This window comes from Diplotaxodon limnothrissa, linkage group LG8 (genome assembly GCF_057381915.1).
Source record: "Diplotaxodon limnothrissa isolate DT_005_m linkage group LG8, D_limnothrissa_male_GT1.1, whole genome shotgun sequence".
NCBI lineage: Eukaryota > Metazoa > Chordata > Actinopteri > Cichliformes > Cichlidae > Diplotaxodon > Diplotaxodon limnothrissa.
In genome coordinates this window covers 30,178,172-30,198,912 of record NC_140603.1, presented here as the reverse complement: position 1 = coordinate 30,198,912, position 20,741 = coordinate 30,178,172, and the positions used below count along the sequence as shown (strand labels likewise).

The 20,741-nt window shown below is 41.1% G+C and overlaps 2 protein-coding genes and 7 non-coding genes across 10 annotated transcripts; 3 read left to right on the top strand and 6 right to left on the bottom strand.

Annotated features, from left to right (window-relative positions):
• The first annotated feature begins 1,292 nt into the window (after window positions 1-1,292).
• Window positions 1,293-6,403, top strand: LOC146627393 (uncharacterized). 2 transcript variants are annotated; one of them, XM_085361669.1, is made up of 3 exons: window positions 1,293-2,312; window positions 2,763-4,244; window positions 5,796-6,403. In XM_085361669.1, exons 1-3 carry the CDS (start codon window positions 1,325-1,327, stop codon window positions 6,239-6,241), a joined length of 2,916 nt encoding a protein of 971 aa, XP_085217795.1. In that variant the 5' UTR covers window positions 1,293-1,324; the 3' UTR covers window positions 6,242-6,403. The 2 variants fall into 2 exon arrangements, with proteins under 2 accessions (XP_085217795.1, XP_085217794.1); XM_085361668.1 differs by lacking the exon at window positions 5,796-6,403 and adding an exon at window positions 5,304-5,530.
• A 1,919-nt stretch (window positions 6,404-8,322) lies between these two features.
• LOC146627392 (uncharacterized) lies at window positions 8,323-12,458 on the top strand. Its single transcript, XM_085361698.1, has 3 exons — window positions 8,323-8,585; window positions 8,977-9,110; window positions 10,587-12,458. The coding sequence occupies exons 2-3, from the start codon at window positions 9,008-9,010 to the stop codon at window positions 11,933-11,935; spliced, it is 1,452 nt and encodes a 483-aa protein (XP_085217824.1). The 5' UTR covers window positions 8,323-8,585; window positions 8,977-9,007; the 3' UTR covers window positions 11,936-12,458.
• A 4,824-nt stretch (window positions 12,459-17,282) lies between these two features.
• On the bottom strand, window positions 17,283-17,355 carry trnav-cac (transfer RNA valine (anticodon CAC)). Its single transcript has one exon. It is a non-coding gene; the product is annotated as a tRNA-Val (tRNA).
• Window positions 17,356-17,969: 614 nt separating this feature from the next.
• On the bottom strand, window positions 17,970-18,042 carry trnav-uac (transfer RNA valine (anticodon UAC)). Its single transcript has one exon. It is a non-coding gene; the product is annotated as a tRNA-Val (tRNA).
• A 522-nt stretch (window positions 18,043-18,564) lies between these two features.
• On the bottom strand, window positions 18,565-18,636 carry trnad-guc (transfer RNA aspartic acid (anticodon GUC)). Its single transcript has one exon. It is a non-coding gene; the product is annotated as a tRNA-Asp (tRNA).
• Window positions 18,637-18,787: 151 nt separating this feature from the next.
• trnaq-cug (transfer RNA glutamine (anticodon CUG)) lies at window positions 18,788-18,859 on the top strand. The gene has a single exon. It is a non-coding gene; the product is annotated as a tRNA-Gln (tRNA).
• A 474-nt stretch (window positions 18,860-19,333) lies between these two features.
• Window positions 19,334-19,406, bottom strand: trnav-cac (transfer RNA valine (anticodon CAC)). The gene has a single exon. It is a non-coding gene; the product is annotated as a tRNA-Val (tRNA).
• Window positions 19,407-20,020: 614 nt separating this feature from the next.
• trnav-uac (transfer RNA valine (anticodon UAC)) lies at window positions 20,021-20,093 on the bottom strand. The gene has a single exon. It is a non-coding gene; the product is annotated as a tRNA-Val (tRNA).
• A 522-nt stretch (window positions 20,094-20,615) lies between these two features.
• trnad-guc (transfer RNA aspartic acid (anticodon GUC)) lies at window positions 20,616-20,687 on the bottom strand. Its single transcript has one exon. It is a non-coding gene; the product is annotated as a tRNA-Asp (tRNA).
• Between the last annotated feature and the right edge of the window lie 54 nt (window positions 20,688-20,741).

The window sequence follows — 20,741 nt, the reverse complement described above, 5'->3', positions numbered from 1 at the left end:
CAGAATAGAATAAAATAAAATACTATATACAGTAGAATAAAATAAATATACAATAAGATAAAAATAGAATACAAATACAAATACTATATACAACTGAGTAAAAATACAACGATGACAGAAAGGATTATTGCATAAGTAATTGCATTGAGTAACCGACTTATTATTGAGATTTGTGCAATCATAATTTCAGCCAGCTGTGAGGGGCTCTGCAGTGGGGATGCCTCGAATAAAGAGCCTTCATCCTGATGACCACACACGCTTCAGGTCTGAGTTGGCAAAAGTCAGGAGAGATCTGGGTGAGTGACACCATAATAACATGACTGATTAACACTTAGTTAAGTGTTAATTAAGCATTATTAAAGAGTGAAGTGATAATTAATAATGTATACTTGTCACTAATCATTTTATACAGTAGATTTGTTTATTCTTTTTTTGAAAAGCTTTTCATTATTCATCAGAATTTTTTGAGTTGTTAAAACTCTTATTTTAAATGTAAATCACAAAGTGAGACTGCCTGATTACTACTAAAACTTATCAATGGCCTGATAATATCAGCTGATATTAGCTATTTGCCAGCCAATCAGACTGACAATGGCTGATAAATCAAATGATCCTTGAAAGTTGAACAAGTAAAGAAGAGACAGGAGGAACACAGTTCAAACACTTTATAAGTGTTGCTGTTGCACAGACAGTCCACCAGAGGGCAGTCTGCATTTTTTTTAAATTAATTAATTAATTATTTTTTAATCTTTGTACAGCACTTTGTCCAACATTTTATTGTTATTAAATGTGCTATATAAATAAAGTAAAGTAAAAGCATCTTCCCTGTTTGCAATGCACATGTTTGGAACACCAAAAACACAGCAACCAGCTGATCTGAACAGAGTAGATGAATAACTACGCATAATAAGTGTTAGGAAAAGCTGTTTTGATATCATGTGTCTGAAGAAAATAAAACATCTGATTTTTTTTTTAAGTTGCCAAATATTTGTATTGGTATTATAAATACTCCATCGGCCGAGCTCTAACCAGCACAGTGTCGGTGTCTGTTTTATGGATATCAAAGTCATTCCCCAATGTCCTCCAAAATCACAAATCAATTTCAAATTACATTAAAAAAAAATACTAAAGAAATTACAAATTTGGTATGGCTCTTTGCAACTACGCAAAGTGACAGTTGAGCATAATGTACAGATGTGTTTTAATGCTTCCTGCAGATGTTCAGCAGATGTTGCAGATTGAAAATGAAGTTCCCAGCATCCCTAATCTGGACCAGCAGGACTCAGACCTCCTTCACATAAAGAAGTAACAGGAGGAGCTCTTGATGACTCAGGAGGCAGAGCAGCTAAATGGGTTAGGGGACACTGAAATTACCAAGGTCCCAATCACTGCTGTGATGAGTGAGGGTGATGAAGAGAAACCTCTGTTCTCACAACTTCATCAGGGACCAGCTGAAGCCAGCATAGAGGCAGAGCCTCGAAACAGCAGCTCAGCCAAACAGATAAAAACAGAAACTGTTGGAGGACCAGAATCAACCAGGTACCCAGATGTTTACAGTCATCTACATCCAAGTACTGATGGAAAGCCTTTAGACTCTTATGAGACTGAAGTTTGCATTGATGATGGTTGGCAGGAGGCTTTGTCCAATTCTGGACCTGAAGACAGTGACACTGTAGATTCACAGATGACAGAAAACACAGAAGAGAAACCATTCAGCTGTGATTTCTGTGGACAGAAATTTAAGAGAGACTCAAATCTTAAGACGCACATTAGAGTTCACACAGGAGAGAAACCATTTAGTTGTAAGATTTGTGAACGAAGTTTTAGAAATCAGTATAATCTAAACCGACACATGAGAGTCCACACAGGAGAGCAACCGTTTGGCTGTGATGTTTGTAATAAACGATTTTCCCATCCAGGGTCTCTGAAGAGACACCAGAATGTGCACACAGGAGAGAAACCGTTCAGCTGTAGCATTTGCAATAAGAAATTTAGACAGAGGATTCATTTCAAGAGACATATGAGAGTCCATACAGGAGAGAAACCATTTGGTTGTGATGTTTGTTGTAAGAGATTTAACTGTAAGAGAAATCTGAAGACACACATGAGAGTCCACACAGGAGAGAGACCGTTCGGCTGTGATGTTTGTAAAAAAAGCTTTTCACAGCCAGGAATTTTAAAGAGACACATGAGCGTCCACACAGGAAATAAGAGTCTTCAGCCAGATCAAACCAGAGATCTCCGATTGGCTGGTGCCATATCTGCATGGCCCACATCACAGCTGGTTCAGACACAAGACACAAGAGATCTAGGTAAGTGACATACATCAGTCTGTCTATAATATACAACAAATATTTAATATGTGCTTGTGGGGATAGGTTAATTGATTAATCTAAATTGTCACTAGGTGTGAATGTGCGAGTGAATGTGAGTGTGAATGGTTGTCTGTCCCTGTGTGTTAGCCCTGCGACAGACTGGCGACCTGTCCAGGGTGTACCCCGCCTCTCGCCCTATGACAGCTGGGATAGGCTCCAGCGCCCCCCGCGACCCTGAAAAGGATATGCGGAAGCGAATGGATGGATGGATGGATATTTAATATGTAACAATGCCAATTGTTTTCAGTGGAAAACACTTGGTTTTCTGTGTTGTTGTTTTTTTTTTTCATTTTAAAATTTGTATTAGATTCCAAAATCATTTGTGTAATATTAAAAACTTTAATAGGATTTGTGTCATATGTTTCCATAATTGTGTGTGTGTTTCAGCTACAGCGGCAAGACCTGGACATCTTGCAGATGTCCAGATCTTGCAGGTTGAAGGAGAGGTTTCCTGCAGCCCTAGTCATGACCAACAGGATCCAGACATCCTCTGTATTAAAGAGGAACAGGAGGAACTGCTGGATGGGCAGGAAGAGGCTGACATCACCAAGGTCCTAATCACAGCTGTTCCTGTGAAAACTGAAGACGATGAAGAGAAGTCACAGTCCTCAGAACTTCATCAGAGATTATCTGAAAACAACACAGAGGGAGAGCCTCCAACCAGTAGCTCAGCAAAACAGATAAAAACAGAAACTGATAACTGTGGATTACCAGAAGCAGACAAGAACCTGGATTTAAATATTAATTTACAACCAAAAACTGATGGAATTGTTTTAGAATCCTATGAGACCGATGTCAGTATTGATGGTGACGAATGGCAGGTGCCTTTGTCAGATTGTGGATGTGGGACTGAAAACAATGAGAAGGGTTTAAAGAAGAAGAAATCACTTGAGTCAGTAGTAAAAGGTAATGTGGACCGTAAAACCGCCAAAAAGAAATTTACCTGCTCTGAGTGTGATAAACAGTTTGTTTACAAGCAGTCTCTTCAGAGGCATGTGGCACGCCGTTCAGCAAAAAAGGCTTCGAACTGTTTGGTTAATAGTGCGTGTTTTAGAGGAAAGCAAAAAACTGCATCACAGGCCAGAAATCAAAGAGAAGCGAACCCACTGAACTGTGATCTCTGTGGACAAAAATGTACCAGTAAAAGAAATCTGAAGGCACACATGAGAATCCACACCGGAGAAAAACCATTTAGTTGTAACGTTTGCGGAAAAAGCTTTCGACATCAGTATACCATCGATAGACACATGCGAATCCATACAGGAGAGAAACCCTTTGGTTGCAGTGATTGTAGTAAACGGTTTGCACAGCTCGGCGATCTTAACCGGCACAAGGCCGTCCACACTGGTTTGAAACCTTTCAGCTGTATTGTCTGTGGTAAAAAATTTAGGCAAAGGAACCATTTTAAGAGACACATGAGAGTCCACACCGGAGAAAAACCGTTCATTTGTGATGTTTGCGGCAAAAGCTTTAATTGTAATAGAAATCTTAGGACGCACATCAGAATCCACACAGGAGAGAAACCATATAGCTGTGACGTTTGTGGTAAACGATTTTTAGAGCAAGCTATTTTAAAGAGACATGCAAGCATCCACACAGGAGAGAGGCCGTTTGTTTGTGATAAGTGTAATAAAACATTTAAGTGTAAGAGAAATCTTACAGCACACATGAGAGTCCACACAGGAGAGAAACCATTCGGTTGTAATGTTTGCAGTAAAAGGTTTACACAATCTGGGATTTTGAAGAGGCACATGAGCGTCCACACTGGAGAAAAGAGCGTTCGCCTGGTGGAAGCCACCGCCGTGGGTTCAAAGTCCCCAAAACTGGTACCAGCCACGTCTGAAATGGTGCAGATGAAAAGAAGTGTAGGTAAGTGACACACATTTGTGTAAACAATTTTTACTGTACATCAAGTATATTAAATCACTTTGTAATAGCACTGTCTCCAGTATGTTTGGGTGTCATATGGATTTTTTCCAATATTAGCTCTAACTGGAGATGAGAATTGAGGAACCGTTCCAAAATTCTTACATTTCACGAATTTTTAAACTTTTGCATATTGCAGTCAGGCTTCTGAGAGAACTGCATAACATTTGCACTGCCAAGACCTGCTACATGGACATGATGCCACTGGTTGACAAAGTGCTTTAAAAAACGCTTTTACTCATGTCGTGGAGCATAGGTGGCCACTGAGTAAATTCTGAATTTTGAGGTCACATTTAAATTGTAATTGTAAATATTTATTCCTTGATATACATACTAAAATATGAAACATGCAAATACCATCATATTAAATTGTGTTAGATGTGGGAAGCTAGATTTCTTAGGGAAAAAAAGAAATGTATTTCATGTCCAGTACTGTGCAGAAGTCAATTTCTTTATACTTTGCTAGAAAAATTGAACATGTGTGCAGGGGCTTATTGAAATATCTGCGAACATACATGAAAATATGAGACAAAACCAGAGTTTGAACAATTCTTACAGGCTTGAAAGTCAGTACTTGGCGTGACCATCTTTATTCTTTAACACAGCTTGAACTCTCTGAGGCAGCTTTCTGTAATTTCTTTAAGTAGTCTTCAGGAATAGTTCTTCAGGCAAAGAACAGTCAAAGCTTCTTTGCATGTTTCTGGCTTTTGCTCTGTTCTGCCGGGATGATCCCACAGCGCTCCAGTGGTGTTGAGGTCTGGGTAATGGCTGTAATGCAGCTCCAAACCATAGACAGAAGCTTCACCGTGTTTTACAGATGGCTCTAGACTCTCACCATTGTACCTCTCTCCTGACCGCCTCTGTATTTTCTGCTGATGATTTGATCAAATTCGAATTCCGTCCATCAGACCTGTTGCCACTAATTTTCAGTCCAGTTCTTGTGTAAATGTTGATACCTCAGCCTCTCCCTGTTTCCCTTCATTAACAATAGCTTCTTGACAGGTTCCCTTCCACAGAGATCATTTCTCATGAGGCTTAATAGAACAGTAGATGGATGTGCTGAAGGGTGTGTCAGCTATTATTTTCTGAAAGACTGGGCCTAAGCAGCATTCTGAAAAACATTTTGACCCAACCAGTTGCGGCAGATGGCCGCCCCTCCCTGAGCCTGGTTCTGCCAGAAGTTTCTTCCTGTTAAAAGGGAGTTTTTCCTTCCCACTGATGGTAAGTTCTTGCTCATAGGAGGTTGTCTGATTGTTGGCATTTTCTCTGTCATTGCCGGGTCTTTACCTTACAGTATGATGTGCCTTAAGGTGACTGTTTGACACTATATAAATAATATAATATAAACTGAATAGAAGTGTACATTAAAATATGCATATTGAAACTTGTTTTCACAGGGTGATAAAATCAGAATTGAATTATGATTTTACCAGTTATTTCCAAACTTCTTGAATTAGTCAATATTTGGTTGTTGTTTGGTTGTTTTTCCTGCAGATGTCGGGCACACAGAAGAGACTCCCTGTATCCAAGAGGACCAGGATCCAGAGCCCCTCCATGTAAAGGAGGAGCAGAAGGAACTTCTGGCTGGTTGCGAAGACAAGAAGTTATATTTGATGGAGGAGGTTAAAATCACCATGTACCCATTTACTGCCGTTCCTGTTACGAGTGAAGATGAGGAGGAGGAGAAATCCAAGTTCTCACAGCTTCATCAAGACAATATTGACACAAAGCCTCCACCCAGTGTCCCAGCTGAACAGAAAACAGATGGGGAGGACTGTGGGGGACCAGAACCAGGCAAAAACACAGATCTCAAAAGTCATTTACAGCCACATAATGCTGGAACTGTCAGTATTGATGATAAATATGAAGATGATGATGATGTTGGTGACTGGCAGGAACCATTGTCAGATTCTGAACCTGAAACCGAAGAAAATGGTTAGCAGGAGATCAGGGCTCCTGAGTCTGGGATGTAACACTGCCCAAAAAAATCCTTTTCCTGCTTTCGAGTTTGCTCAACTCAAGATGACAAGTCATGTAGGTGAAAGGGCTTCAAGCTGTTTGGTTTATGTGGATGAGAGTTTAACCAAAATACAAATTTTAAAGCACACCAAGAACCAAAAGCACTCAAATGGTAGTGCTTGCAGTAAAAGATTTGCACAAGAGGAGATTCAGTGTGCTATAGAAAGTCATTAATGTCAGTAATGATGAATTTTTATGTTAGCACATAACTTGCATCTAAATTATTTTTCTTTTTTTTAATCTTAAGTTGTTATTGTGTCCAAATTTGCTTTCATCATGAGTTCGAAAACACTCTCACACTTACCACTAGAGCCACCAAATGGGGTTTATTTTGATCCTTTGGTATTTTAAAAATGGTGTAGGCATGGTGAAGCAGGTACCAGTTCAATCTGCCTCCTCCCCACTATGGTTCTAGTGTTAATCACATCATATAATTTCATGACATTATTTGGAACTAGTCTTAAATATGCAATATTACACTAATTCTGCCGAGGGAACCAGTTTGGAAATGCTTAAGTATAATCTTCTTTCAGTGGTTTTCAGAAAACTGACCACCTGTCGTTATTGGAGGTTCTGGAAGCAGATCGTCTTTCTGTCATTGAAAATTAAATGAAGAAGAAAAGACTCAGTTTAATTTTTAGCTACATGATTGTCTTTTAAATTGCAACTTTTGGAGGAAGTTTGAATGTTCACAAAATAATAAAATGTTCTCAACTGTTCGTATTTGTCCTGATCAGTTATGAACTTGGACCATTAAACCAGTTCTGGTCTGACAGTGTTACAGGTTTACTTACTGCTACAGTTGATGTTGCCAGTGTCTGTTTCTTCATGAGGTGCGTTAGGACCTTTGCTCACCTGCCTCAACCTGAGACCAAAGTTAGAGAACTAATGTTTCCTCAAGGTCAAAGGTTAATTATATCATACTGTGAAGGACATGGATGTAACTGAAGCATATTTCATAATTAGAACATATTTTTTCCACAGTACAAAACATAAATATATATTTTTAAAAGATTGTCACTTGTCTCCCATGATATATGTTTCAGATGATGAAGCATAAAGGATGGTCCAGTTTATAAAGATAAAGGAGGTAATAAAGGAAGCACTACTCTTTAGTATTTAGAGAATTTCACCCTGTTTTGATGACTGCTGTGCAGACAAAGATTACTTCACTTGCTTAGGAATTTTCCTAAGGAAAATTCAGTCATCCATCCACAATGCCGTTTGATTAGCAAAGATAAAAACTTTTCATTATGAAAGTGAATTCGGTAAAGGTCACATTTGATGAGATGTACACTCAATATAATCTGAGTTTCATGGGTGGAGTCATACATTGCTTTTTTAAAAAATTTTACTGGCTTCAAGATTAAACTGCAATAAAAATGTCAAATTATGTTTTATTTGTACAATAATAAATAAAACTATTCATATTAGCTCCAGGTGCAATATTTAAATATTATACACTTGAAGGGACCATCGGTCATAACCCAACAAATTAAATGTTTGTGATTCTGAAATGGCTTTTTGCATGAGGGTTCAAATAATGATAAAGAGTTAAAGCAAGAGACAAACACAGTTGCCCGATGGCCAGCCAAAGATACTGACGTAACATTTCTTTGTAATGATGTCAAACAGCCTGAAATTGGAAAACTATTCATCAGTTAACTATTTATTTAATATATTTTGTTCAGCTTATATTTAAAGTAGATAAGACACAAAACAGAAAATAAATGAAAAACAGTGAACCTGATCTGGCTGTATGTTGTCCTCAAACTAAAATGACTTCTTAGGATTTCTTTCGCCACAAAGACTGTTTTGCATGAATCGGAACTGGAGGTTAATTTTACTTTTTAAACTTTAACAATTATTTCTTCGTTCATTCCTCAGGAATCTTTTTGCGTCAGGAAAAAAACGGCTCTAGGAACCTTCTATTATACCGTGTTGTAAAGGGGAACAAAAAAAATGTTGGACTGACGGGCAGGAAGCTGTCCGTCCTGAGACTGTGCGGAGCTTCCAGACGAGTTTTCATCCTCTCACCAGGGAAGCCTGCGGTGCCGAATAATAATTAGAATCGTTTTTATGGTATAACGAGGTTTTGAGACACTGAGACGGTAACATTTCTAATTTAGCACAATAAATAAAACCGGGCGTCAGCTATCGCCGCCAAACGAGCAAAAACATGAAGGAGGAAAAGAAATACACGTTGGGGTCACCTCCTCCACCGGGACATAGCTGAAGAGGACTCACTTGTTTTCTGCTGGACAGGTACTTTATTCCCAGTAGAGTCAGCAGCCACACGGTCATGGATACGGCCAGCACAAGAGGGCTTTTACACAAAAATATAGACCTGCTACCTGGACTAGAATTTAATTTTTAAAAGTTAACCTGTCAAAGGACCCAGAGCTGCTCTAAGGTATTGGCAGTAACAGTGATACAGTGAATTCATAACGTTTTGCAACTCTTGCCAGATCATCTCAGTTTAATCTAACATTTGCACTTTGACAGATGCACCAAGAATAACACAGAGTTAATAGTTTGGTGCACAGACCGGAGGAGTCATGGATATATCCATCGAACTTCTGATTGGTAATTGAGCCCCTCTACTGCCTGAGAATGAATGAGTAAATGTTCGGGTGGCTCATTTGTGTCATTGCAGCTTGCACCTGAAAATCACAAGTGGAGTTTCAATGTCTCGATTAAAGATCCTCCAACCGGACGACCCCAAAGGTCTCAGGTTGTGTCCCCTTGTATCTGCATCAGCTACATCAGGTTTGGCAGAAGCACAGGCAGGTGGGTGACGTTCATTTGTTTCATTAACATGTAACTCATTCTCTTGATCAAACAGCAGAAACTAAATTATAAAACACAACAATTAGTGTGTAATGATGCTGTATTCAGGTATTTGGTAACCACTTCAGAGGTTCATGGACAAGAGGATAAAATCTGAAGTTAGTAAAGAAGGTAAAGCTCCAGAAACACTTGGAGCTTGTCTTTATGGTCCATGAAACTGAAATTTATGAGCCAGGATTAGCTGTGTGAGTCCAGTGTGAGTAATTTCTTTACTTAGTGCACTAACACAGTGTGTGAGACGATGTGCTTTGGTTTATGTTCTCGACCACTTCTCACTGAAGAGAATGCATAGTTATAGATAAATAAAGATTTTATTAATGCTACTCTGGGGAAATTCACAGCACTAGGCTCAGAAAGAAAATGTGAATTAGATATACTAGAAAAATAGTGTAAGGAAATTGCACAAAATGCAGTAATGCAGTCGGTAGTAACTGATCATTACTAAATGTGTACAGCGCATTGTGTTCTGCGTCCTGATTGGCTCTAGACCATTGTCAATCAATCTCGTACCGTGTCTCCTGTACCGTACAGAATGCATTCGGCTTGTCAAAGTCTTCGATCAAAAACACAACAATGTAGACAAAATGTTTTTCACCGTCAAAGGCAGCCGCGGGTGCCTTTGGTTTCATTCTATAATACTGGACTTATTTTTCTACGAAGGTTTGAACTTTGAGAGTGTTTAAACAAGAGAGAAAAGTGTGAACATGTTCATGCCTGCCTGAGAAAAGTGTATAAAGCGTGTAGTGAGGGGTTTTACAGCCTTAAAAGATCTATACTAATTGTAAAAAAGAAAGTTGGCTACTTCGCAGATTTCACATATCACGGGTTATTTTTTAGAACGTAACTACCGCGATAAACGAGGGACCACTGTACTTTACTGTTTTTGTGCTAACATTGTTTCTACAAGCTGTTGAATCATATAGGATGTAGCTAGTTTTTCCACACACAGCTTAAACACACTGCTTCTGCAGTTTGGCTTAGTTTTTGTTCAGTAAATAATGACATTGTGTCATATGTTAGAAGGCTGTGCTTAAATGATTTTAGAACCTTGTAGAGAGCAGATGATTTTTTGTTTTTGTTATGTCTTGATGTGTAATACCGTAGAACAGGGATGTCAAACGTATTTTATATCAGGGGCCACATACAGCCCACTTTTATCCTAAGTAGCCCAGACCTGTGACACTCAGCTTTCTGTCAATAAAGAACTTCTGCATTTAAATGTTTTTTTCACACGATAAAGAAAATTAATAATTGACATATGAAATTATCTTGCGGGCCAGATATAATTGTATCGTGGGCTGGATGTGGTCCATTGGCCGTAAGTTTGACATCCCTGACTTAGAACTAGAATTCTCGAACTAAAAATGCATAGCTCCCAGCTTCCTGTGATGCACCTGTAATGTGTGTTTTCTGCAGATGTCCAGCAGATGTTGCCAGTTAAAGAAGAGGTTCCCTCGATCCCCAGTCTGGACCAGCAGGACATAGGCCACATCCACATAAAGGAGGAGCAGGAGGAACTATGGACTGGTCAGGAAGGAGAGCAGCTTAATGGTCTGGGTGCTGTTACTTTGAAGACTGAAGATGAGGAAGAGAAACCTCAAGTCTTAGAGCTTCACCAAGAACCAGCTGAAGATAACAAAGACACACCGACTCCAGCCAGCTGCTCACACAAGCAGATAAAAGGAGAACCTGGTGGAGAGCTCTGTGGAGGACCAGAACCTACCAATACTTCATATCTAAACAGTCTTTTACAACCAAATACTGATGGAAAAGCTTCAGACTATTTCGAGAATGAAGTCACTGTTGATGAGGATGATGATGATTGGCAAGAGCCTTTGTCTGGACCTGAAAGTGAAAGTAGTGATTGGAAGGAGAGCATGAAACATGACTCAGGTGTAAAGAGTGATAATGTGGGACATATCTCTGCCAAACAACCGCTCAGCTGCTCTGAGTGTGGTAAACGCTTTCAGTACAAAGGGTATCTTCAGAGACATTATTCAACACATCATTCAGGAAAAAAAACTTCCAGCCATTTGGTTAATAGAGTGAAGGAAAGTGTTGAATCGCAGACAAAAGTCCACGGTGGAGAGAAACCATTTGGCTGCAGTGTTTGTGGACAAAGATTCAATCAAAATGCAAATCTTAAGACTCACATGAGAGTCCACACAGGGGAAAAACCGTTTACTTGTAGCATTTGTGAAACTAGATTTAGACAGCAGTATAGTCTGGATAGGCACATGAGAATCCACACAGGCGAAAAACCTTTTAGTTGTGGTGTGTGTAGTAAAAGATTTTTACAACTGGGGGATCTGAAGAGACACAGAAGTGTCCATACGGGAGAGAAGCCTTTCGATTGTAATGTTTGTGGTAAAAGATTTACTCAGAGGATTCATTTCAAGACACATCTGAGTGTTCACACGGGTGAGAAGCCATTTGGTTGCGACATTTGTGGTAAAAGATTTAATCGAGTGGGCAATCTGAAGACACACAAAAGAATCCACACAGGAGAGAAACCATTCAGCTGTGAATTTTGTAGTAAAAGGTTTTCACAACAAGGTGTTCTGAAGAGACACAGGAGCATCCACACAGGGCTGAGCCCGTATGCTTGTGATCTTTGTGGTAAACGGTTTAATTATAACAAAAATCTTAACAGGCATATGATAATTCACACAGGAGACAAACCATTTGGCTGTGACATTTGTAATAAAAGATTTTTACAATTAGGTGATTTAAAGAGGCACATGAGAGCACACACAGGAGAATAATTACTTTCATGTTGTGGGGTTAGTGGGAAAGGATTTATCCTAAGAGGGAAATGCAAATCCCCAAAAGTTGATTCTATTCATCTGGACGTAGCGTTTTCAGTGGGAGCAACATTTCGTCACTCATCCAAGTGACTTCTCCAGTCTCAGCTGGCTGCAGGTTTCCCCAACCTTATAAACAGTGCATTTGCACAATGACCGAAACTAGCACCACTGTGAATCCCAAAATACTGAAGAAGTCACTTGGATGAGTGATGAAAAGTTTTGTCCAGATGATCACAATCAACCTTTTGAGATTTACATACCTGGATGACTGAGCATGCATCGAGACAAGAAAATGTGAAGAGACAACAGAGATTGTACTGTACAGTAATCTGATCACAAGATGGAAAATGTATATTAAACAATCCATAGCTTTTGTCCCTCTGATAATTGCAAATAGTAATAATCTGTATCATCTTAGTCCAACATCAGGAATATGTTTTCACATTAACGTATATAGCTTTTTTTCTTTCACCTCCTAGGACCTGGCGTCCACATATGTGGACATCACATTTTGTATTTATACTCAATTTTGCTCTAAAAATGAATATCCTCATATGTGGCTCTTATTTTTCTAAGAAACAAAAATCAGGTAAAAAACATAATCTGGTAATCCTCTGTTTTTACATTCATCGGGTCCCAATCAGCCCAAATATCAAAGAGAAATCAAAAAAGCATGCCATGGAAGAGTTCAGGTCTTAGAAGGTTAAATCTGTCATTATGAGGCTGTTGTGTTCGTATTTTGTAACAGTGTCATTTTTTCTGTCTGTTAGTTTTTAAATTTGTTCCCTGTGAATTTCAATTTGATTGCTGCAACTTGTCAGGAATTTCCCCACACTAAACCAGATTTGGTTTACCACATTGACACTTCAAACTTTGGTGTGGCTCAGGGAGCACAGTGTTTTAGTGCCCTCTATTGTCCAGCAGTCTGTGCATGATAAATAAAATATTTTTAATAGTTTTCTTTGGGTTTTTCTTTCTTTCTATTAATCCAGATGATGTGTCATTTTTATTTGATTGATGATAAAAAGGTTGTAATGACCTGGACCCTGAAAAGTGCACAGGAATGATTATATTGATAAAAGAGGCTTAAGGATTGACACCACAGACTAAACTATGAACACTGATCCGGGAAAAGCAGGACTGATACGTCTGAGAGCGTTTGCAGTTAAATTCCTCCTCTTGTGGGATCAGTGTCTGTTTAGAAAAAAAACAGCTATGGGTAAGAATGAAATGACAGAACTTGACTCTCTCTAACGGCTTGAAAACTTCACAAGAAATACTTAACTTCATTAAAGAAACTTTACTTCTGCATCAACCTTTGGAAAGGTAAGACTTGTGTTGGTGAGATTAAGCCATGTTAACATGGCTTTTACTATTTAATATTCTCTAAAAGAGTAAATTCAATTTTCAGGTTAAGGTCGTAATACATTCTAATGGTTAGCACTCTGGACTCTGAATCCAGCGATCTGAGTTCAATTCTCAGTGGAACCTCATTTGGCTTTCTAGCACTTTGCTCCACAGGTACATTAACACACGCTAGCATCAGAGTTTAGACCAGGGGCCCGTTCTTCGTACCTCGCTAAGTAAGTTAGCTGGATTAGATTGTTGACGATTTCGCGTGATCTTGGATCGTTCGGTTCCCCGAAGCTCATCCGGGACTTGCTGTCATAGCAACAGAGCCGTAAGCGTAAACCTGCTCGGGAGCAGGTTTACTTTATGTAAACAGGATTAGATCGCGGCCACGCAGGTATGTCCGCTTCATTTATACGAAAGCAACAGCGATATTCCACCACTGTTTCACCATAAACAAATAACATCAATGTAACTAAAGATAATGCAGCACTTGATCCTTTTATTGATTTCACACAGATACATACAGGTCATTTCCTAAAAAAGGGAAATGTACTATTAACATTCTATTACATGTATGTGATTATTACAGATGTAATTCATATTTCAGAGTAGTAATTGTAAATTACTTCGTGTAATCAAGATGAGAGACCACGGCTATAAAAGCGAAGGTGGATTTGGGAAGCCTGTCGCAGCCATGTCCTGTCCGTAAACGCGAGCCACCCATTGCGGAAGGTGCAAGATTGATAAGGAGAGTTTTCAGAATTCAGCATATATTGCGGGATAGACAGGATCCTTTAGCTCAGCGCGACAGTGTGCTCATAGAGAGATATCGATATTCCCGTGAGGGTATTATTTACTTAACCAACTTGTTGACGAGGGGGTGCAGGACCACCACCTGTCTTTTTTTGCTCTGCCCTTTTCTTGGTTGCTGTTATAAACAAACAGATTATTTCAGGGTCTCTTTCCAAGAGACTAAAAGCAATATAAGTGATAAATATTACCATTCTGTAGAATATTCTTATATTTCACTTTTACTTGTTCCCATGTTCTAGTGGGTCCTGTTGTGGCTCTAATGTGAAAGGGGATATAATATAACATATTATAATATAATGTAATATAATATTGGATAATATAGTGTGATATGATAAATCTACCCTACCGCCTACTGGTGTTGTCCAGAGGGGCCGATGGCGCGATATGGCAGCCTGGCTTCTGTCAGTCTGCCCCAGGGCAGCTGTGGCTACAACCGTAGCTGCCTCCACCAGTGTGTGAATGTGAGAGTGACTGAATAGTGGCATTGTCATGCGCTTTGGGTGCCTTGAAAAGCGCTACATCAATCCACTCCATTATTATTGTCATCATTAAATTACTTACGAGTTTAATTTGTCAGCAACTTTCTGCCAGCCCTCTCTCCTTGCTTTTGCAGCCTTTGCAGTGTTCCCTTGCGTTTTAATTAAAATCTGAAACTCCTGAAATCCCTCACTCAAGAGTTCTTGCTCTGCTGCCGAAAAATACCGAGCGCGCTCCTTCGACATTTTCGCCGACCAATCAGAGGGTTGCCGATCAATGTTTCTACTCTCGATGCGTAGCCCCTGTTAAGCCACCCAGTGATCTCACATTACTTCATCCAGCTATACTAATCGTCAACAACAGGTGTGTTCGGAGAACCGGCTTAGCGAGCTCACGGGTAGCGCGATGATTTGATCTCGGATGTGTCATTTGATCTTGGATGTAGTAAGCGACGTACGAAGAATGGGCCCCAGGAGTGGGCAATCTCAGTCCACGAGGGTCGGTGACCCTGCAGGTTTTAGATGTGTTCTCGAACCAAAACAGCTGACTTAAATGGCTAAATAAGCTCCTCAAAATGTCCTGAAGTTCTCCAGAGGCCTGATAACGAACTAATCATGTGATTCAGGTGTGTTGACCCAAGGTGAGATCTAAAACCTGCAGGGCCCTTGTGTACTGAGATTGCCCAACCCTGGGGCCCGTTCTTCGTACGTCGCTTACTACATCCAAGATCAAATGACACATCCAAGATCAAATCATCGCGCTAACCGTGAGCTCGCTAATCCGGTTCCCCGAACACACCTGCTGTTGACGATTACTACAGCTGGACGCAGTAATGTGACATCACTGGGTGTCGTAAAAGGGGCTACGCATCGATAGTAGAAACATTGATCGGCAACCCTCTGATTGGTCGGCGAAAATGTCGAAGGAGTGCGCTCGGCTCGGTATTTTTCGGCAGCAGAGCAAGAACTCCTGAGTGAGGGATTTCAGGAGTTTCAGAGTTTAATCAGAGCGCAAGGGAACACTGCAAAGGCTGCAAAAGCAAGGAGAGAGGGCTGGCAGAAAGTTGCTGACAAATTAAACTCGTAAGTAATTTAATAATAATAATAATAATATATTGGATTTTTATAGCGCTTTTCAAGGCACCCAAAGCGCTTTACAATGCCACTATTCATTCACTCTCACATTCACACACTGGTGGAGGCAGCTACGGTTGTAGCCACAGCTGCCCTGGGGCAGACTGACAGAAGCGAGGCTGCCATATCGCGCCATCGGCCCCTCTGGCCAACACCAGTAGGCGGTAGGGTAGATTTATTATATTACACTATATTATCCAATATTATATTACATCATATTATATTATAATATGTTATATTATATCCCCTTTCACATTAGAGCCACAACAGGACCCACTAGAACATGGGAACAAGTAAAAGTGAAATATAAGAATATTCTACAGAATGGTAATATTTATCACTTATATTGCTTTTAGTCTCTTGGAAAGAGACCCTGAAATAATCTGTTTGTTTGTTTATAACAGCAACCAAGAAAAGGGCAGAGCAAAAAAAGACAGGTGGTGGTCCTGCACCCCCTCGTCAACAAGTTGGTTAAGTAAATAATACCCTCACGGGGAAATCGATATCTCTCTATGAGCACACTGTCGCGCTGAGCTAAAGGATCTTGTCTGTCCCGCAATATATGTTGAATTCTGAGGACTCTCCTTATCAATCTTGCACCTTCCGCAATGGGTTGCTCGCGTAAACGGACAGGACATGGCTGCGACAGACTTCCCAAATCCACCTTGGCTTTTATAGCCGTGGTCTCTCATCTTGATTACACGAAGTAATTTACAATTACTACTCTGAAATATGAATTACATCTGTAATAATCACATACATGTAATAGAATGTTAATAGTACATTTCCCTTTTTTAGGAAATGACCTGTATGTATCTGTGTGACATCAATAAAAGGATCAAGTGCTGCATTATCTTCAGTTACATTGATGTTATTTATTTATCGCTGTTGCTTTCGTATAAATGAAGCGGACATACCTGCGTGGCCGCGATCTAATCCTGTTTACATAAAGTAAACCTGCTCCCGAGCAGGTTTACGCTTACGGCTCTGTTGCTATGACAGCAAGTCCCGGATGAGCTTCGGGGAACCGACTGATCCAGGATCACGCGAAATCGTCAACAATCTAATCCGGCTAACCTACTTAGCGAGGTACGAAGAACGGGCCCCTGGTCTAGAAAGTTAAAGAGCAAGTTAGTGGCCCAGTCAATTCCACTCCTCTTGTGTTGGCTGATCTCATCATCTCAGTGAAACCTCATCTTCATGCTGCACCAAACCTCGCTCATGCTCTTCTGCTGCACTTTCCACTTCATTTTCCTGCTGTATCGTTCATTAGCCACCTTGACTCAAGTCAACTTTTCCTCTTGCACTCTTCTCACTTCTAATCCTGTTGCCACCTCCGAAGGCCCCGATCTTCTTCTTGACAAGCTCTTTGATGTCCTTTGTTTGGCTAGCACACAACCTACAGAAGACAAAACCAAGAGACTTAATTCTCAATAGGGATGCAAGTAAAACAGAGAAAATGCTGGACAAGCAGAGTTGTCTAAAGAGTGAATATCAATTCCCTTGTAACCAAAGAAGGAAAAGACCCATGTTTCCGCCCGGTTTCGGACCGGGGACCTTTCGCGTGTGAGGCAAACGTGATAACCACTACACTACGGAAACCCCGAAAGACAGCTTGTTTGGCTTTCCAATGTGTCTCACTGAGTAATCTCGCACTCTGACAAATTTGGTGACATGTTCCTATCATGGCCTTGAAGTAAAAGGAGCCATGGAGAAGAGACAGACGCACTCTAGCAAGGAGTCTGAACTGTAGTCTCCATGTTAGGCTCACTTAAACTTTGGACATTTAGGAGTTCACTAAAGCAAGCACAGCTCAACATATGCTGCCCTAAGAACCCCAGAACCTCTGGCAGCAGAACTGTTGCCTAAAGCGCCCATTTGTTTCATTGCCTTGGGCATTGGCTGAAAATAGGCCCAAGTCCTGTGCAGGCCACCTAGAGCCAGTCATTTCCAAGAGCTTAGTCTGTGCCTCCATCTTCAGGAAATATAGCGACTGGAGATTTGTTGATTTGTGTGAAGTCTGTGGAGTTTGCAGAAATTTGGGCCATAGACAACTCTTTAGCAAGACGAGCATCCAAAGGTTACAGATGTCAGAGACCTGAACCAGATTTGAGTACTTTCTCTTGTCTGTGTCCCAAACAGCAGTAGAACCCCACAAGTTCAAGCAGTGCCTGCAGTCAGACACTTTTATATCAGGACGCATAAGCAAAGACGCATGCTTCCGCCCGGTTTCGGACCGGGGACCTTTCGCGTGTAAGGCGAACGTGATAACCACTACACTACGGAAACTGAGCTTGCGTACCCCGTAGTAATTAAAGGAGCATTTCAATGCTTTCTTACATTTGTGGACTTTTATGACAGATCATGTAGGACTATTGAGAAGGAGGGAACTCCCATTTGTGTCATTCTTCAAGCACTCCCCCACTTATGGCTGTATTGACAATGCAAATTGTGATCTCAAGATTGCATCTCTTGTCATGGGAGCTGATCTTCTGGTTGACAAGCTCTTTGATGTCCTTTGTTTGGCTAGCACACAATCTACAGAAGACAAGACCAAGAAACTTATTTGTCAGTAGGGACGCACGTAAAACAGAGAAAATGCTGCACAAGCAGTGTTCTCTTGGACTAGCATCTCTTCTGATGGGAGCTCTTTCTGAGAAGACCTTTTCGACTTGTGAGCGCACAGGTGGAATTCATGTTTCTTCAAGCCCATTATAGGACTAGATTATTAGATTGACTAGGATCTGGTGTGCGATTAAGGTGTGTGTGGTCATTGCAGGTAAAAGGCAGAACAGAGAAGGAAACTGCTCACTCCCCGTCGGGGAATCGAACCCCGGTCTTCCGCGTGACAGGCGGAGATACTGTCCACTATACTAACGAGGACCTCTGAAGCACTGCAATGGTCACGTCAAGCTGCGATTCGCAGCAGGTATGACAGGTAAAATTTGGCTGGCCGTGTAGAAATCCCCATCGGTTTACCAGGAACTACACTTTTATGCCTGTTTGACACAGATCTTTTGTGTGCTTCAGGCAGGGTTCCATGGTGTAATGGTTAGCACTCTGGACTCTGAATCCAGCGATCTGAGTTCAAGTCTCAGTGGAACCTCATTTGGCTTTCTAGCACTTTGCTCCACAGGTACATTAGCATTAGCACACGCTAGCATAAGAATCTAGTCAGTTGAAGAGCAAGTTAGTGGCCCAGTCAGTTCCACTCCTCTTGTGTTGGCTGATCTCATCTGCACATGGTCTTCATGCTGCACCAAACCTCGCTCATGCTCTTCTGCTGCACTTTCCACTTCAGCTTCCTGCTGTATCGTTCATTAGCCACCTTGACTCAAGTCAACTTTTCCTCTTGCACTCTTCCCACTTCCAATCCCTTTGCCACCTCTGAAGGCCCCGATCTTCTTCTTGACAAGCTCTTTGATGTCCTTTGTTTGGCTAGCACACAACCTACAGAAGACAAAACCAAGAGACTTAATTCTCAATAGGGATGCAAGTAAAACAGAGAAAATGCTGGACAAGCAGAGTTGTCTAAAGAGTGAATATCAATTCCCTTGTAACCAAAGAAGGAAAAGACCCATGTTTCCGCCCGGTTTCGGACCGGGGACCTTTCGCGTGTGAGGCGAACGTGATAACCACTACACTACGGAAACCCCGAAAGACAGCTTGTTTGGCTTTCCAATGTGTCTCACTGAGTAATCTCGCACTCTGACAAATTTGGTGACATGTTCCTATCATGGCCTTGAAGTAAAAGGAGCCATGGAGAAGAGACAGACGCACTCTAGCAAGGAGTCTGAACTGTAGTCTCCATGTTAGGCTCACTTAAACTTTGGACATTTAGGAGTTCACTAAAGCAAGCACAGCTCAACATATGCTGCCCTAAGAACCCCAGAACCTCTGGCAGCAGAACTGTTGCCTAAAGCGCCCATTTGTTTCATTGCCTTGGGCATTGGCTGAAAATAGGCCCAAGTCCTGTGCAGGCCACCTAGAGCCAGTCATTTCCAAGAGCTTAGTCTGTGCCTCCATCTTCAGGAAATATAGCGACTGGAGATTTGTTGATTTGTGTGAAGTCTGTGGAGTTTGCAGAAATTTGGGCCATAGACAACTCTTTAGCAAGACGAGCATCCAAAGGTTACAGATGTCAGAGACCTGAACCAGATTTGAGTACTTTCTCTTGTCTGTGTCCCAAACAGCAGTAGAACCCCACAAGTTCAAGCAGTGCCTGCAGTCAGACACTTTTATATCAGGACGCATAAGCAAAGACGCATGCTTCCGCCCGGTTTCGGACCGGGGACCTTTCGCGTGTAAGGCGAACGTGATAACCACTACACTACGGAAACTGAGCTTGCGTACCCCGTAGTAATTAAAGGAGCATTTCAATGCTTTCTTACATTTGTGGACTTTTATGACAGATCATGTAGGACTATTGAGAAGGAGGGAACTCCCATTTGTGTCATTCTTCAAGCACTCCCCCACTTATGGCTGTATTGACAATGCAAATTGTGATCTCAAGATTGCATCTCTTGTCATGGGAGCTGATCTTCTGGTTGACAAGCTCTTTGATGTCCTTTGTTTGGCTAGCACACAATCTACAGAAGACAAGACCAAGAAACTTATTTGTCAGTAGGGACGCACGTAAAACAGAGAAAATGCTGCACAAGCAGTGTTCTCTTGGACTAGCATCTCTTCTGATGGGAGCTCTTTCTGAGAAGACCTTTTCGACTTGTGAGCGCACAGGTGGAATTCATGTTTCTTCAAGCCCATTATAGGACTAGATTATTAGATTGACTAGGATCTGGTGTGCGATTAAGGTGTGTGTGGTCATTGCAGGTAAAAGGCAGAACAGAGAAGGAAACTGCTCACTCCCCGTCGGGGAATCGAACCCCGGTCTTCCGCGTGACAGGCGGAGATACTGTCCACTATACTAACGAGGACCTCTGAATCACTGCAATGGTCACGTCAAGCTGCGATTCGCAGCAGGTATGACA

Coding starts and splice junctions, on each gene's coding strand:
- LOC146627393 (XM_085361669.1), top strand. CDS start 1,325: ATGACTCAGGAGGCAGAGCAGCTAAATGGGTTAGGGGACACTGAAATT. Junction 2,313..2,762: donor ACAAGACACAAGAGATCTAG/GTAAGTGACATA, acceptor TGTGTGTTTCAG/CTACAGCGGCAAGACCTGGA. Junction 4,245..5,795: donor GCAGATGAAAAGAAGTGTAG/GTAAGTGACACA, acceptor TTTTTCCTGCAG/ATGTCGGGCACACAGAAGAG.
- LOC146627392 (XM_085361698.1), top strand. CDS start 9,008: ATGTCTCGATTAAAGATCCTCCAACCGGACGACCCCAAAGGTCTCAGG. Junction 9,111..10,586: donor TTTGGCAGAAGCACAGGCAG/GTGGGTGACGTT, acceptor TGTTTTCTGCAG/ATGTCCAGCAGATGTTGCCA.